General features: G+C 38.4%; 3 protein-coding genes across 3 annotated transcripts; 1 reads left to right on the top strand and 2 right to left on the bottom strand.

Annotated features, from left to right (window-relative positions):
• The first annotated feature begins 5,107 nt into the window (after positions 1–5,107).
• On the top strand, positions 5,108–7,083 carry LOC133745232 (GDSL esterase/lipase At1g74460). The gene is made up of 5 exons (XM_062173268.1): positions 5,108–5,563; positions 5,725–5,855; positions 5,939–6,178; positions 6,280–6,529; positions 6,624–7,083. Exons 1-5 carry the CDS (start codon positions 5,326–5,328, stop codon positions 6,869–6,871), a joined length of 1,107 nt encoding a protein of 368 aa, XP_062029252.1. The 5' UTR covers positions 5,108–5,325; the 3' UTR covers positions 6,872–7,083.
• A 1,383-nt stretch (positions 7,084–8,466) lies between these two features.
• Positions 8,467–10,126, bottom strand: LOC133743252 (protein-tyrosine-phosphatase PTP1-like). The gene is made up of 2 exons (XM_062171121.1): positions 9,928–10,126; positions 8,467–9,799 (listed from the first exon to the last, which is right to left on the bottom strand). The coding sequence occupies exon 2, from the start codon at positions 9,778–9,780 to the stop codon at positions 8,722–8,724; it is 1,059 nt and encodes a 352-aa protein (XP_062027105.1). The 5' UTR covers positions 9,781–9,799; positions 9,928–10,126; the 3' UTR covers positions 8,467–8,721.
• Positions 10,127–12,909: 2,783 nt separating this feature from the next.
• On the bottom strand, positions 12,910–13,826 carry LOC133746242 (uncharacterized). The gene is made up of 3 exons (XM_062174421.1): positions 13,614–13,826; positions 13,468–13,532; positions 12,910–13,363 (listed from the first exon to the last, which is right to left on the bottom strand). Exons 1-3 carry the CDS (start codon positions 13,699–13,701, stop codon positions 13,244–13,246), a joined length of 273 nt encoding a protein of 90 aa, XP_062030405.1. The 5' UTR covers positions 13,702–13,826; the 3' UTR covers positions 12,910–13,243.
• Positions 13,827–14,294: the final 468 nt, after the last annotated feature.

Genomic DNA, 14,294 nt, shown 5'->3' with positions numbered 1-14,294 from the left:
GCGTTGGTGATGGTTTGGGCAGAGGAGGAGAGATAGAGAAGAAGAAGAAGACTGAGGTTGAAGAAGAAGCAGAAGCCAGAAAATCCCAGAAGAACAAGAAGAAGAAAAAAATGAATTAACAAAAAAAATGGGTAAATTGGTCATTTCACTTTTTTTGAGGGGAAATTATTAACAACAGTACACGACGAATGAGTGATTCCGAACTTCAATACATTAAGTTTCAAACAAATCATTTCGGTACATGAACTTGAAATTCCAACCCAAAATATATACACGCCGTTACATATCCCGTTATTTAGTGTGCTTTCCGTCAAACTTTGAGGGGCAAATCAGTCACTTCTTAATTTATTATTAATAGATTATCAATATTAATAATTAATTAAGAGAGCGAAATTAAAAAAACTCTCAACCACGTGGTGTGGTGTGTTGGTCGAATGGCCTAGTCTGGAACCCCCAGGTCTAGCGTTCGAATCCCAGCTCCATCCAGTGGCCAGCAGATTTGAGGGACCTTTTGGGTTCGTGCGCCTGCGGTGCAGTGGATTAGTCTGGCTTTGCCAGGCTTTCGCCGCAATGTCGGTGCAGGTGTCCTGGCGCTGGGATACCACTGCATGGGTGTGTGAGTTACTAACAACTAACCCGATCAAAAAAAAAAAAAAAAAAACTCTCTTTCTCTTTCGCCCCCGTTCAACCCCAGCAAACTCATGCTCAGAGACTCTCTCTCTCTCTGTAGAAATCAAATGCTTTATGAACTTGCTAATTACTTCACCCATGCTTAAACAAATTGTAAGATGACATATGCCATTTAAAGATCAATATACAGTTATATAGGCTAACCTAACAAAAGTACTCGGCTGCACTCTTAAAGTGATATCTAAGTGAACTGAAAGGAAGATCATAGAGACTTGCAGCATCGATATAAAAAAAAAAAAACCTTGCAGCATCTTCCATGGTTTAACGCCACCCCTGTATGAAGGAAGCCCCAAATCGAAGTCTATCATTCTCACCATCTTCAGATACCATATCGATTTTCGAAGCGCTCAGATATATTCCCATCTCCAGCTGGGACACAGAATCAAACACATGATTTCAGAAAGAGGAGGGAAAAAAAAAAAATTTAGGTCACCAGCAATCCAATTCCTTTCCGCCATCCTCCCATCCCTCTCCTACACCTCCCACACCACCGGTCGCTCTCTCCTCCAGTCCTCCACCACCCCCACACATCCTCTGAGGTCTCCTCCCTCCTCAAAGAACCAGACTCCGGAGATGGCGACAACAGCCTATACACTGGCTCTATGACACCTTCTAGTCCTCCGATCCCGACCTCCAGCTTCTCGTCCTCCGCTTCCTCCCCCTCGTCGCAGGCCTCTACCTCTCCCGCGCTCCCAAAATCAAAGATCCAAAATCAAAATTAAAATCAGAAACCAAAGATGCAAGTAGTGAATCATGTCCCAAGCACAAGAAAGAGAGGTAAGCCCAGAGAGCAAGTACTACTCAAATGCCCAATATGCGCCTTCTTATACTGAAGGAACACAAATTTAGGATAAACAAATGAAACCCATGAAAAATCTCCAATCTTCTTCTTCTTCTCAGCTCAGCACATATCTTTTTTTTTCTTTTTCTTTTTTTCCTCTATCAATCCTTAAAAAGACGGAGTTGCCCTTACAAATTTGACCAAAATTAAATTGACTAATTGAGATGTAACGGCGTGTATATATTTTGGGTTGAGATTTCAAATTCATGTACCAAAATGATTTGTTTGAAACATAATGTACCGAAGTTCGGAGTCGCCCATTTGTCGTGTACTGTTCTTAAAAATTTCCTTTTTTGGGGGGCTCACATGTTTGCCACGTCAGCAAACAGACGGCCCCGTTAGATATTTTTGACGGAAGTATCACGTTGATGCCAATATAAGTCTTTGGGTATCACATTGATACTTTTGAGAGTTTGGGTATCAAATTGGCCTTGGCAGCATAGTTTGGGGACGTGAGTTGAAATTTTCTCTATTTTAATATTATTATGGTGGAAGTCCTAGCCAAAATAAAGGAGGACTCGTAATATAACATGATGGAATATCAAGCATGTTGAAAGCATCTCAGTGCTTACTTTGGTCACTTCTCTTCCAGAGTGGCTTGATAAAAATCTACCGTAGTATGGAGTGCAAAACATGCATATATGCCCAATGCTTAATTCCATCTCACATGTAGAAAGCATTCCCATGATTTTTGGCCACCACTTATATGGTCTTTTCATTTGCCACTATTCCACTTCTTGTGGTTATGATTTGGTCACGTCAAAATTGGCTTTATGATACAACTCATATAAGATGGCAAGTTCTTCCAACATATGTATCTTTTGGAGGTGCATAATGCAACTATACCTCACTAGATGAACTCTTCCGAAGTCATCGATCAATCAGATCTACAAGACCTGAGATTATTGTTATTACCAGAGCTTTAAAGACCATGAACACGATCTCGTTATGTTGTTGACACAACGTTTTCATAAATGGGATGTGTCAGGATTTAGAACTTTAGGTTATTGTACAATCTCATGTTGAAAACAACTTACTCGAAACTTTAGGTTCGAGGGTGACACATACTAGAACTTTTTCATTCTAGATCTACTCGAAACTTCAGGTTCGAGTCTACACAATTAGAAGCTTCAGGTTCTAAGAGTGGAGTGAACTTCAGGTTCACATGTAATTATAAGAAGAGAGACTGTACGGCCATTTTCATGTAATACCAAGTTGAGGAACTTCTAGTCCTCTTATAATCGGGAAACATTAAGTTTCCATCATATATTTACTCGTAACTTCTGGTTCGAGTTTTACTAATTAGAACTGCATGTTCTAAAATATGGTATTTACATGTGACCATCTTGTAGTAGCATCAATCATGACCATAAAATACCGAAATGGTCTACAAGACGGTTGGATAGGCCCACAAATGTCCCCTTAAACTCTTTGTAAAAATGATGGGGAATTTGGATTAACCTTTGCAAAAGATGGCCTCATGATCAACTTTCCTTGTGAGCATGCTTTACAAGGATTATTGCTTGGCAAAATAATATTCTTATTCAACAATGGGTGTCCATTGGAATTTGCGATGATCCTATGTGTCATGGTGGATCCGGGGTGACCTAAACGGTCATGCCAAAGCATAAATGTATGTTGATCAGTGAACTGCTGGTTCACGACATGGTATGCCTCAATTGACTTAATGGTTGTACAATACAAACCAAATGAGAGGGCAACCAATATTTCCAATATATGCATTTGGCTGTAAGTATTGGAAGTAATGCAAAGATATTCCACATTATTCTCATTTGTGGTCTCTATGTGGTACCCATTCAAGCGTATATCTTTAAAACTCTACAGATTCCTTCTATATCTGGAGGAGTATAATGCCTCTTGAATGGATAATTGAGTACCAATTGGTAACCAAATATGGGCTCTTCTAGAGCCTTCAATTAGGTTTGCAAGACCTGAAATGGTTGTCACTTTTGCTCTTGTCAAACTTAAATTGGAGAAAGATTTTTGATCTCGAAGGATCGTGTGCGTGGTCGCATTGTTACAAGACATATGTCTTCTCCATCTTTCTTCAGTTGAGAGCATCCATTTTCCATATTCACGCTTGAATATGTATAAGCCATATATGTACTCAAAGCTTCAGGTTCGAGACTTTATTATTAGAACTTCTGGTTCTGAATTTTGGTGGTTTGAAATTCGGGTCAAACACTTAGTACTCGAAACTTCGGGTTCGAGACAAACCAACTAGGAAATTCGTGTTCTAACTTTTGGTGGTTTGAGCATGGGGTTCAAACGCTTAGCACTCGAAACTTCAGGTTCGAGATGGACCAATTAGGAAATTTGTGTTCTAAATTTTGGTGGTTTGAACTTGGGGTTCAAATGCTTAGTACTCGAATCTTCGGGTTCGAGATAGACCAATTAGGAACTTCCAGTTCCTTTAAATGAATAAGGATATAAATGTAGCATAAACAAACACAAGGATGGTAATAAGTCAAGATGATAATGAGTGTGTACTTACCTCATTGATATGTGTGTCTAGCAAGATGCCTAGAACAACTTGAATATTGATGCCCACTTGCACAATGAATGTTGTAGATGCGATTGCATTATTCGAATTGTGCATATCCTCGTGGGTTGGCATAAGAAACAATGGAGAATACCATATCAACAAAGAACAAGCAAGTTAAACTCTAGATCAAGAGTATTACCCGGAACGAAGTTGCACCATATGACTCTTGAATCTTCGGGAGTTTATATGAGAGACTATCATGCTGATAACGTGTTATAAAATGAGATAACTTGCTTGCTAGAAAGTAGAGTATGAAGAGAGAATAATGGATGGGGGAAAGAGGTGTGTCTTCTCATTCTCATTAGTTCCCTTTAAATAGGGGTAGAGTTACTTGATGATCACACTAACTTGGTGATCACTCATATGGTGACTTGATGATCACTCATAAGATGACTTGGTGATCACTCCCAAGGTTACATGGTGACCACTCTTATGGTTTCTTGGTGGATCAATCTCAAGTTTCCTCAATTTACATAATGGACTCTAACTAATGAGTATTACATGTTGTCCCAAAATAATTACGTGGACAACCACATAATTGTAGTATTTACAACAGTGTGATTTAATTAATTACAATACAAGATTAAATGAAGAAAAGTCATACGTTCAAACTCAACAAAAATCGAGACATCTCCTCCTATTCTAGTGACAATGCAAAAGAGGTGCAAACAAGAAGGGAACATAATTTTTCAATTCTTGTTTAGAAGAGAAATTCTTTTGTTCGAGAATTGTGTAGAAGATAATTGGACGATGGAAAAGGAAGGAAATGTTGTGCGTGTTCAACTTCGATCATTACTTGATAGAAAGCAGATCACTCAACTTCCAAAGTATAGCGTGCATTCTCCATAGGCATAGGCATATATATGGTTTGCCCAACATGTTGAAAGAGCTAGAGATTCCCAATTACTTGATGTTTCAGTTCAAGAAATCTAGATGGGTAGGTGAACCCACAATAATCCCTTTACATTTCCACATATAGATTAACATACGGCATTTTCAGACTCATACCGTTGTAACTTTGTATGTAACTTGTAACCAAAAATGAAGGTAGTTGAGTTGGTTTATCCAACAAGCTAAACTACCCTCTCTGTTTCTCCCAAATCCGAAAACATTCCCTACTCATATAAATCCCTGCACATGTATTCAAATCCCACACAAATTAATCTTCCCTAGCTCTACTTGGGAAATTAAGGCCTAAACAACATATCTGCTTGATCACTATCGAACCATGAAGATCAAGGTGGGAGTAGCAATGTTGGTTGTGACCATCTTTGCCATCCTAATTGATGGTTACAGCTGCAAAGTGGTGCAGTTTATATTTGGCGACTCTCTCTCGGATGTTGGAAACAACATGTACTTGAGCAAGAGCCTCGCCCAAGCAAGCTTGCCCTGGTATGGTATCGATTTTGGTAATGGATTGCCTAATGGGAGGTTCTCTAATGGTCGTACAGTTGCTGATATTATAGGTAACACCTCTGTCTAACGCTGCACAACTTGTAGTGCTCGAGGGAGTTTGAGCCTGGAGCACTGTTTTGTTGGATTTGGGGGCTATAATTTTAAAAAGCTGGTCATGTTTTTGTTGGTTTTTGATGCTGATGAAATATACTTGTTTGTTTCTTTCATTAAGGTGATAACATGGGTCTCCCAAGGCCCCCTGCCTATCTAGACCCATCTTTAACCGAAGACATGATACTCGAAAATGGAGTGAACTATGCTTCTGGAGGAGGTGGAATCTTGAATGAAACTGGTGCCTTATTTGTAAGTTGCAATCCTAAATATACAGATATATCTATTTATACATGTACCATCCTAAGGTCTTGCTTATGTGTAACCTCTTGCAGATTCAAAGGCTTTCACTCTACAAGCAAATCGAGCTTTTTGAAGGGACACAAACATTGATAAGGAGCAAAATTGGCAAAGTGGCAGCAGACAAGTTCTTCCAAGGAGCTCGTTACGTGGTTGCTTTAGGCAGCAATGACTTCATCAACAATTACTTGATGCCGGTCTATAGCGATTCCTGGAATTACAACGATCAAAGCTTCATCGACTACTTGATGGAAACACTAAAGGCACAACTTCAGGTTGATTCTACTTATCAAGCTATAGCTAGTTTCTTTCTGCTTCTTGATGATATATTATAATTTCCTAACTTACTTCTGTGTGTATGTGTTTCTTTGAGTAGCTATTGCATACTTTAGGGGCAAGGCAGCTGATGGTGTTTGGTTTAGGACCAATGGGTTGTATTCCACTACAGAGGGTTCTAAGTACGTCTGGGGATTGCGTAGACAGAGCAAACAACTTAGCTCTCAGCTTCAACAAAGCTGGAAGCAAGCTAATGGACGATTTGAACGCCAAACTTCCCAACTCCAGCTATAGATTTGGTGATGCTTATGATGTGGTCAATAATATCATCATCAATCCAAGCAAATATGGTATTTTAATGTGCTTGTCATCACTATGTTCTTATTCTGATAATGAAGTTCTATTTTTAACTTTCTTTTTGGGGTTCAACTTCAACCTTTGTAGGATTCAGTAACTCAGACTCACCATGCTGCTCATTCGGAAAAATAAGACCGGCTCTAACATGTGTGCCTGCATCAGTACTGTGCAAAGACAGAAGCAAATATCTGTTCTGGGATGAGTACCACCCATCGGATAGCGCTAACCAATTTATTGCTAAGGAGCTCATCAAGAAATTCGGTTTCACGCGTGTCGATCAAGGCAATGCTCCTTCCTCAGCACCTGCCATTGCTCCATCACCAGATCAGAATTAACAAAGAATGAATGTGTGTACTTAATTTAAAGCTAGAGTGCTGTGTCTGCTACTTAATTAATCACCTGTACTGCTTATTTCATAAAGCAGTTTCTTGCTTGGAGATGATTAAACAGTTTTTCCTATAGTTATATGGTTTGCAAATGTATGTGCATTCTTATTGTTCAAGGTTTCCTTTTTAATAAAGTCTTTAGTAGTTCGTTCCATACATAATTTAGCATCAATCAGGTTTGAACTCATATATTATATAATTTGTCACCTGTTGCGTGAATTGTGTTGTACAGTTGTACCTAACATATGAGAAATCAGAAAGCTCTAAGATGCATTGATGCATCGGTACATCAATTTTTGGTGGTGGTAGCTAGCCAGACAAACTACATGTTTGTTTAGAGTTGTCTATTATCAATTTGCTAAGATGGTTTATTGTTACATTAAGTTAGTTTACCATTGCTGAGAATTTATTACGATTATGTTTAGTGTATTTTAGGATGCATGTATTCAATGTAATTACTTTCCAAGTCAAAATAATGAAGGAGTACCATCTTCACAAAAACTTGGTTGCTCAAATTCTTGTATTGGCCACAAACACATGTGCATATGGAGACATGCATTGGGTGTCGTGATCACTAATTCCTCGAAGAGTAAAGCAAGGGGAGAGACAGAGAGAGCAACATAATTTCTTTCGACTTCAAGAAAGAGGAGTTCTATTGGACTTCTCATCCTCCCCCCCCCCCCCTCCAAGGTAATGACTTTAACTCGATTAATTTGAGAGGACATGTCCATTGTGGATGTATGGGCAAAAAGCATATTGACATATGGGTGTTGAAAGAATCGTGATACAAAAGAGTGGGCTCGAGAATACCATATAAGTGCAAAATGTGCAAGACATAGAGGACATTTGATGCATCCATTTGAGAGTTGTGGCGACTGGCGAGTGGGAATATGGCCTATTTTCTCAAAGGACATAGTACTAGTTGTAGTGATTTTGTGAAACGCGTGGAGTGTCCGATATCAATGATTTATAACTGGACTATCATTAGTTACAGGAGCCTGATTTCCTGGAAATGTTACGGATTGGTTCAAGCGAAACCACTTCGGTTTGGTGTTTCTGGAAAGCCATGGGAAATTTATTGGCAGATTGATTGTGTGACTAATTCTGTCATCATTAGAATTATAGGTTTAAGGATCTGTATGTCCCTTCTATCTGGGATGTTTATATAAAATATACAGATTCTTTCGTCGACTTCATCCAAGTTTTTTAAATTAAATTGAAAAAGAGAAAACATACGAGTATGTCAAGCATCTGATGCAACATGAACATGTCTAACTACGATGTACAATTTGTATTCTGTAACTTGGTTTGCTTTAAAGATATCAAGTACGGACTATGGAGGTCTATGCTTCTTATTCAATCCTCTCGAGGCAAAAGTTCTAATCCTCCCACCAAGTAATGTTAAAGTTCCGGTCGACTATGAAGATCTCCATCTCTTTGATTGGCTTGGTATGGGATTTGATCATATAACTAACACCTACATCTGTCATAACATGTAGAAAGCAGAGAACATCATGCCTGAGAGGAGTCCAAGCAATGCTACGTGAACATCGAAAAAGCATCTTTCATTACTATGCTGCATTTAACGAAGCAGCACCAACCTATTACATAGTAATGGCATTTCAATAGAACTGGTTTATACAAAGTTACTTCAATCAATAAGAAACTAGCAATGGCTAAAAGCCTCTAAGAAAAATATTCACCAGGAATGAAATGATCACAATGAGAAATGTAATATCTATTGATGCAGCCACCTCTTTTGAGCTGAAATCATTCCATTGTTGTTGAGCTGAATTCACTCAATTATTCTCATCTCCATGATTTGAGATGAGGTCTTCCAATTCATCGACGATGGCAGAATAACAGAACCGATATTGCTTCAGCGTCTCGACCATTCCATCTCGCTGAGACCTGAATGTGGCTATTGTACCAACAAGATCCAAAGCAGACATATCCCCGGAAAGAATTCTCTTCATTGTATCATGAATTGTGCAATATGTTCCGGTTCTCCCAATACCTGCACTACAATGGACCACAACCGGCCCAAGCTCTGGTGGCGCCACTTGATATATCAATCCTTTCAACATCTCACGAACATCACTTGTGTCTGAGGGAACTCCATGGTCAGGCCATTCAGGATAGTGAACATGCAACACAGACACAGGCGGCTCCTCTGACCCTGCCTTACGCCTCACCTCCAAAAGCCGCAGCACTAACGAAGAATTACTTTCACTAGACTCGCTACTTCTCATCCACTTTGTGACAATACACACATTTCCGAATTCTCTTTCACCCTCTGCCCGAAAATAATCTCCACATTTACCCGTATCCAATCTAGTAAGCATAATGACAACAGGGCACCGGTACTGGATCACCATCTCCCAAAAATCCTCATATGTATTCGGAAGTGGACCTTGTGTTGCAATGAAACGAGACGAGCTAGTCGTGACAAAGCTGGCATTAATGTAGTCACCTCCCCTGGTGGAAGAGCCCTTCAGAACGACCCTGTTTTCGTCAAACGGCAAGATCTCATCGTACCGATTCTTCCTCCAATTAGCACTGCTGAGACCCACATTGCAACTCTTCTCAATCACAGCTTGCTCATATAGCTCATCAAACTCAAGGCTGATCTGGCCAGGGTTCTGTAACTTGTCTTTGAAGAACTTGAGAGCCTGGGAGCAATACTTGTACTGATCCGGGGTGAGGACCACTCTCGGCCGCCGCGGAGAGAAAGCCAAGAACTCCGGCAGGGCTTGTTCTGACGGCGATGAATCCACGTTCCCCAGTTTTTGGATTTTGATGACGTCACTATCACCATCAACGTCACAATCGACCTGGGTTCTCTTGGTGTTAGCCATTTCCGGTTAAATTTGAGATCTTGTATCAGAAATTTAAGAGAAACAGCGCAAATCAGAAGTTAATTAGGAAACCCCGAATTGGTAATGTTAGGGTTTTTTTTTTATATTGAAAACGACAGTGAGCTTATACAGGAACCGAAAATTTACCTTGCTAAACCTTCAGAGATTGCTTTCTGCGAATCACAGCGGTGCTGTGACGTCGATTGAGGTTTCGATCGCGACTCTAGGGTTTGGCACAGTGGGGGATTTTGATTTCGCCGGATACAGAGCTCGCCTAATTCGAATTTGGGGATTTGTTGGACGACGTCGTTGTGCTTTTGTTTCAAGTATTTAGCAATGAGACATACCTTCTCCCGTGCCATATAGAAATTGGTACCTTTTTTTGTTTGGACAAAGATATTTGGATGGGGAAGGCAAATCGGACGGTTCACAGCTAAGTGATGAGAGAGGAGAAGAGAGTTGTGAACCGTCCGATTGAAATCGGACGGTGATTGAGCAAATGATCCCTGATCAGCAACTGACCAGGTGATCAGGACTGGGGAAGGCAGTCTACAACCTCACGACCGTCATGAACCGTTTGTGGTCAGTAGGAACTTGATTAATATTTGAGTCTACCGCTAATTACCATGTGAGAGTAGTCAGATTCCGTTGATTTAAGGTTTTTTTTACCTTGAAAGCCCGCAAGCTTGATTGCCGGATGTCTCGTGATGATTCACACTCTTTAAAAGTTGACACCTTAACCAGCATCAAATAGGTACGGCAGGATCCCAGCACTCTGCAACTTACTAATGAGGGACTTGTGAATGTTAGAGCTCAAACTTGAGTGGAGCTTCCATTTAAGTAAGTGTCTTGACATCCATGCCAACCCTCATTGGCATAGAAATGAGTACTTGACCGATGCATATATATTCCTTCAACTTACCTGAGTAGTGTTCAAAATTTGTAATTGCAGAAATTAACCTCTTAAATTTAACACATAAATTTATATAATGTTTATCATATCTAGTTCAAGTGAAATTTTGATATTTATGCCTATATTATAAGGGTTTGTCTATGATAAGTTAGTGCACCAATATATCAAGTAGAGTAATTCATTTTGGAGGTAAATTGACTTCATTCATTGGTAAATTGATATAAGAATAGTGCATTTCTGTATCGAACTAATTTTTTCTATTCATATTAGATTAAGGAATTACCAAAAAAAAAAATTATCTTGATGACATATGAAAGATAATTGGAAGAAAAAAAACTGCCTTTTGGGGCCAAAATTTTGTAGTTCTTTAGATTTTTTTTTAGACATCCTCTTCATGAACATTGTTTCCAAATTGCCCCTGAACTCCCTACGTTGCATCCGACTTGTCTCTAAGATGTTCAAGAACACAGTCGACCACGATTCCTTCTTCCTCAAAAAGCACCTGTGGCGCTTACTCCTAGAGGCAATGTATTAGTGAAACCCGTCAAGTGTCCAACTTCAAAGATGGAGAAAAGCACTATAATCAGTTATACTGAGAGCTTGATTTCACTGAAAAATTACGGCCAGTTGATTGAACTGGAATTAGGTACGTACTCGAGGCAAAAGGGTCAAGCTTACTATACTAGTCCAATGGGTAAAGCTATAGTATGTTAACAATTCTCATACATCAACTATTTTTACCACTTTAAGAACTCATATTACCACTTTGAGGACTAATATTACTATTTTGAGGACTCATATGGTAAACTAAAAAAATTTACCACTTTAAGAACTCATGTTACTACTTTGAGGACTAATATATTATTGTTTTGAGGACTCATGTTACCACTTTGAAAACTAATATTACTATTTTGAGGAGTCATTTTACCACTTTTAAGGCAATTGTATGCATGTCATACGTTAACACATTGTAGAATTTTCCCTAGTCCAATATCATTGTATTGTGAAAGTTACGTACGTGGACAGTATCAAGAGATCAAAGAAGAAGACAGAAGAAAGTGCAAAAATTAAAAGTTGTATAAGAATGACAACTACGTACGAAGCCTAGCGCATACAGATGAGGGTGAAGAAGATCGAATGCTCTACCACACAACAATGGCCGGTTATTGTCCAAGCTGGTTAGGCAATCATATCGTAGTGCAATTTTTCACAACTTAATTACTTGCTTATATTTTAACTTTTGTTTATTAAGATCGATCTGCATATATTGTATATATAGTTCCAACATTTATGCTATTATGTAGTGGCATATTATAAATAGGGTAACGAACTAGGGAAATTCTAGTGTAGTGGTGGGTATCTCATACCCACATTTACAAAAGTGAGAACAAATTTTGTTGTCAAAGTTGTAATTTGAGTCTTACTTTGTGTAATTTTAGTTCTAATAATGGTAATTACACCTCTTACGACATTTTACAATTTTTTGAACAAATTTGTTGTCAATGTTGTAATCTTAGTTCTAATAATGGTAATTATACCTCTTACGACATTTTTACAAGCTTTTGAACAAATTCGTTGTCAATGTTGTAATTTTTGTTTAACTATATGTAAATAGTGTAAATGATTATGGTAACTTTTGTTCTCAATGTTGTAATTTTGGTTCAAATACTTGTAAATTTTTGTTCAAATAGTTGTAAATGAGGGTATCTCATACCTACCAGTACACTAGATTGTCTCAAGGAACTATGAATAGATACGTTTGAATAATTAATGGATTCATATCCATTACAAACTTTGTGCTTGCAGCTTTCCAATATTGTTCAAATTAGTGGCAATCAAAGTGGAATCTACCACAAAATAATTAATCCACTTGCTTTGGGATCGATATTGCTTTGAGATATTTAGACCGACTGGTATGCTTTTGCCTTTTGGTTGTTTGCCTAACATGCTTATTTAAATCCATTACCTCTAGTTCGTTAACTATTTGACATTCTAAGAACTGGCTAATTCTCCAATAACAACCTGTAGAAACAAAAGAGAAAAAGAACAAAGAGCAAATTAAGCAATTCTCATCCTTTTTGCCACCACATATACTGTGTATTTAACTATTTATTTTGATCTTTTCTATTTTTGGTTTCACTTTTATTACCTCATCTTAGTAAAAGGGAATCACCGATTATATTTAGAAGGTAAAATATAGGATTTGAACAGTCACAGACTGAAAGCAACATGTAAAAATTGTAAAAGAACTGTCCGGCCAGTTTATCAACTAGATATATAGATACAAGCTAGCTCTTTCACATTCATTTCAGTACTGATATCCATACTTTAATACTACTCTAAACATCCATACTCCTCTTGGTACATATTATATATATATAAATGGAAATATGGATTAATCCAAATTTCACCTAATGCATCTACTCCTACTGTTACAGTCATTCCCCTTTAATTTCAGCCCCAATAATAAACTTAAATCAGTGATCATGCAAGAGAGAAATCTAATCGAGATGCATATAATTCAATACTTGGATCAAGAAATATTCTTCTTTAGCAATCAACGCATCTCCCATATTGAGGCTTCGGAGTGTGCCGGTTGTTGGCCCCTGATCCCGGGTAGTCATTAAGCTCCACATCCATTCTTTCATAAAATTTCATTTCTGTGGTTATCTGCATTCAAATATAGAGATTAACTGCATTAGTGACAGAAAAAATGGCAAACCTCACCACGACAGAAACAAACTATCATTTAATTTTGTCAATAAATTCAATACCAGTTTGTTATTTTCTGCAACGGTTTGATGAACTTCAGGTCCGATATGCTTTAGGCCTCCGATTCCTGCAAGAAAAAGTAACAAGTCAGAAGAAGATGGAAGTAGAAGAAGAAAGAGAATGTGAAAAGTTGGTTTAAGATTATTACTTGTAACTGGGACAGCATTGAAGCAGATGAGGTGAGAAAACCCTAGCAAGATTACGAGTAGACGAATGAGAGTAGTACTGCTAGCCATTGCTGATGATCTTGAAGTAAGCAGGAAGAAGCTAGCTTGTGTGAATGAATGTTGAGTCGTCTGAAAAAGGCAGTAGTACTCAATTTATACATGGAATTACAATGAGGGTTTCCAATCTGGACCTTGTTTCGTTTCGTGGGGGAAGCAATTATAGTGTTTAAAGTCAAAAAGGTGCAAAGAACGACAGATCGTTTCATGGGGGCCGTACGCGTTTCCAACCTTTTGCAATTTGCAAAACACAGTGTATGAAATCAGCCATGGATCGGATGTCTATCATGGAGTTTGATATTTAAAATGTGGTAAAAAATTAGAAAGAGGGAGACACATTTAGTAGTGCAAATTAGTAGTGGAGGGTGACACAAGAATGATGTGGTGGCAAGACTTTTAGAGAGCTCATGCACTAAATTGGGGTTTTTATGAACAAGGGTCTTAGTGGGAATCATAATTGGAGCTCAGTAGAATGATATTCAATCAATTGCAAGAGAGAAATTCAGTAAAAGCAAAGGTCACGCACTTGTTGTTGTTGTTGTTGTTGTTGTTGTTTTTGTGATTCTATATCTTAGTGGCATGTCAATAAACAACAGCCACCAAAT

Source organism: Rosa rugosa, chromosome 4, assembly GCF_958449725.1.
Source record: "Rosa rugosa chromosome 4, drRosRugo1.1, whole genome shotgun sequence".
In the NCBI taxonomy this organism is placed as follows: Eukaryota; Viridiplantae; Streptophyta; class Magnoliopsida; order Rosales; family Rosaceae; genus Rosa; species Rosa rugosa.
This window is presented reverse-complemented; position numbering and strand designations above follow the sequence as displayed.

Excerpts from the sequence above, each read along its gene's own strand:
- LOC133745232 (XM_062173268.1), top strand. The coding sequence starts at position 5,326 with ATGAAGATCAAGGTGGGAGTAGCAATGTTGGTTGTGACCATCTTTGCC. Across the intron at positions 6,179-6,279 it reads CACTAAAGGCACAACTTCAG|CTATTGCATACTTTAGGGGC; the intron begins GTTGATTCTACT and ends TTCTTTGAGTAG. Across the intron at positions 6,530-6,623 it reads CATCAATCCAAGCAAATATG|GATTCAGTAACTCAGACTCA; the intron begins GTATTTTAATGT and ends CAACCTTTGTAG.
- LOC133743252 (XM_062171121.1), bottom strand. The coding sequence starts at position 9,780 with ATGGCTAACACCAAGAGAACCCAGGTCGATTGTGACGTTGATGGTGAT.
- LOC133746242 (XM_062174421.1), bottom strand. The coding sequence starts at position 13,701 with ATGGCTAGCAGTACTACTCTCATTCGTCTACTCGTAATCTTGCTAGGG. Across the intron at positions 13,533-13,613 it reads CAATGCTGTCCCAGTTACAA|GAATCGGAGGCCTAAAGCAT; the intron begins GTAATAATCTTA and ends TTTTTCTTGCAG. Across the intron at positions 13,364-13,467 it reads TTGCAGAAAATAACAAACTG|ATAACCACAGAAATGAAATT; the intron begins GTATTGAATTTA and ends ATTTGAATGCAG.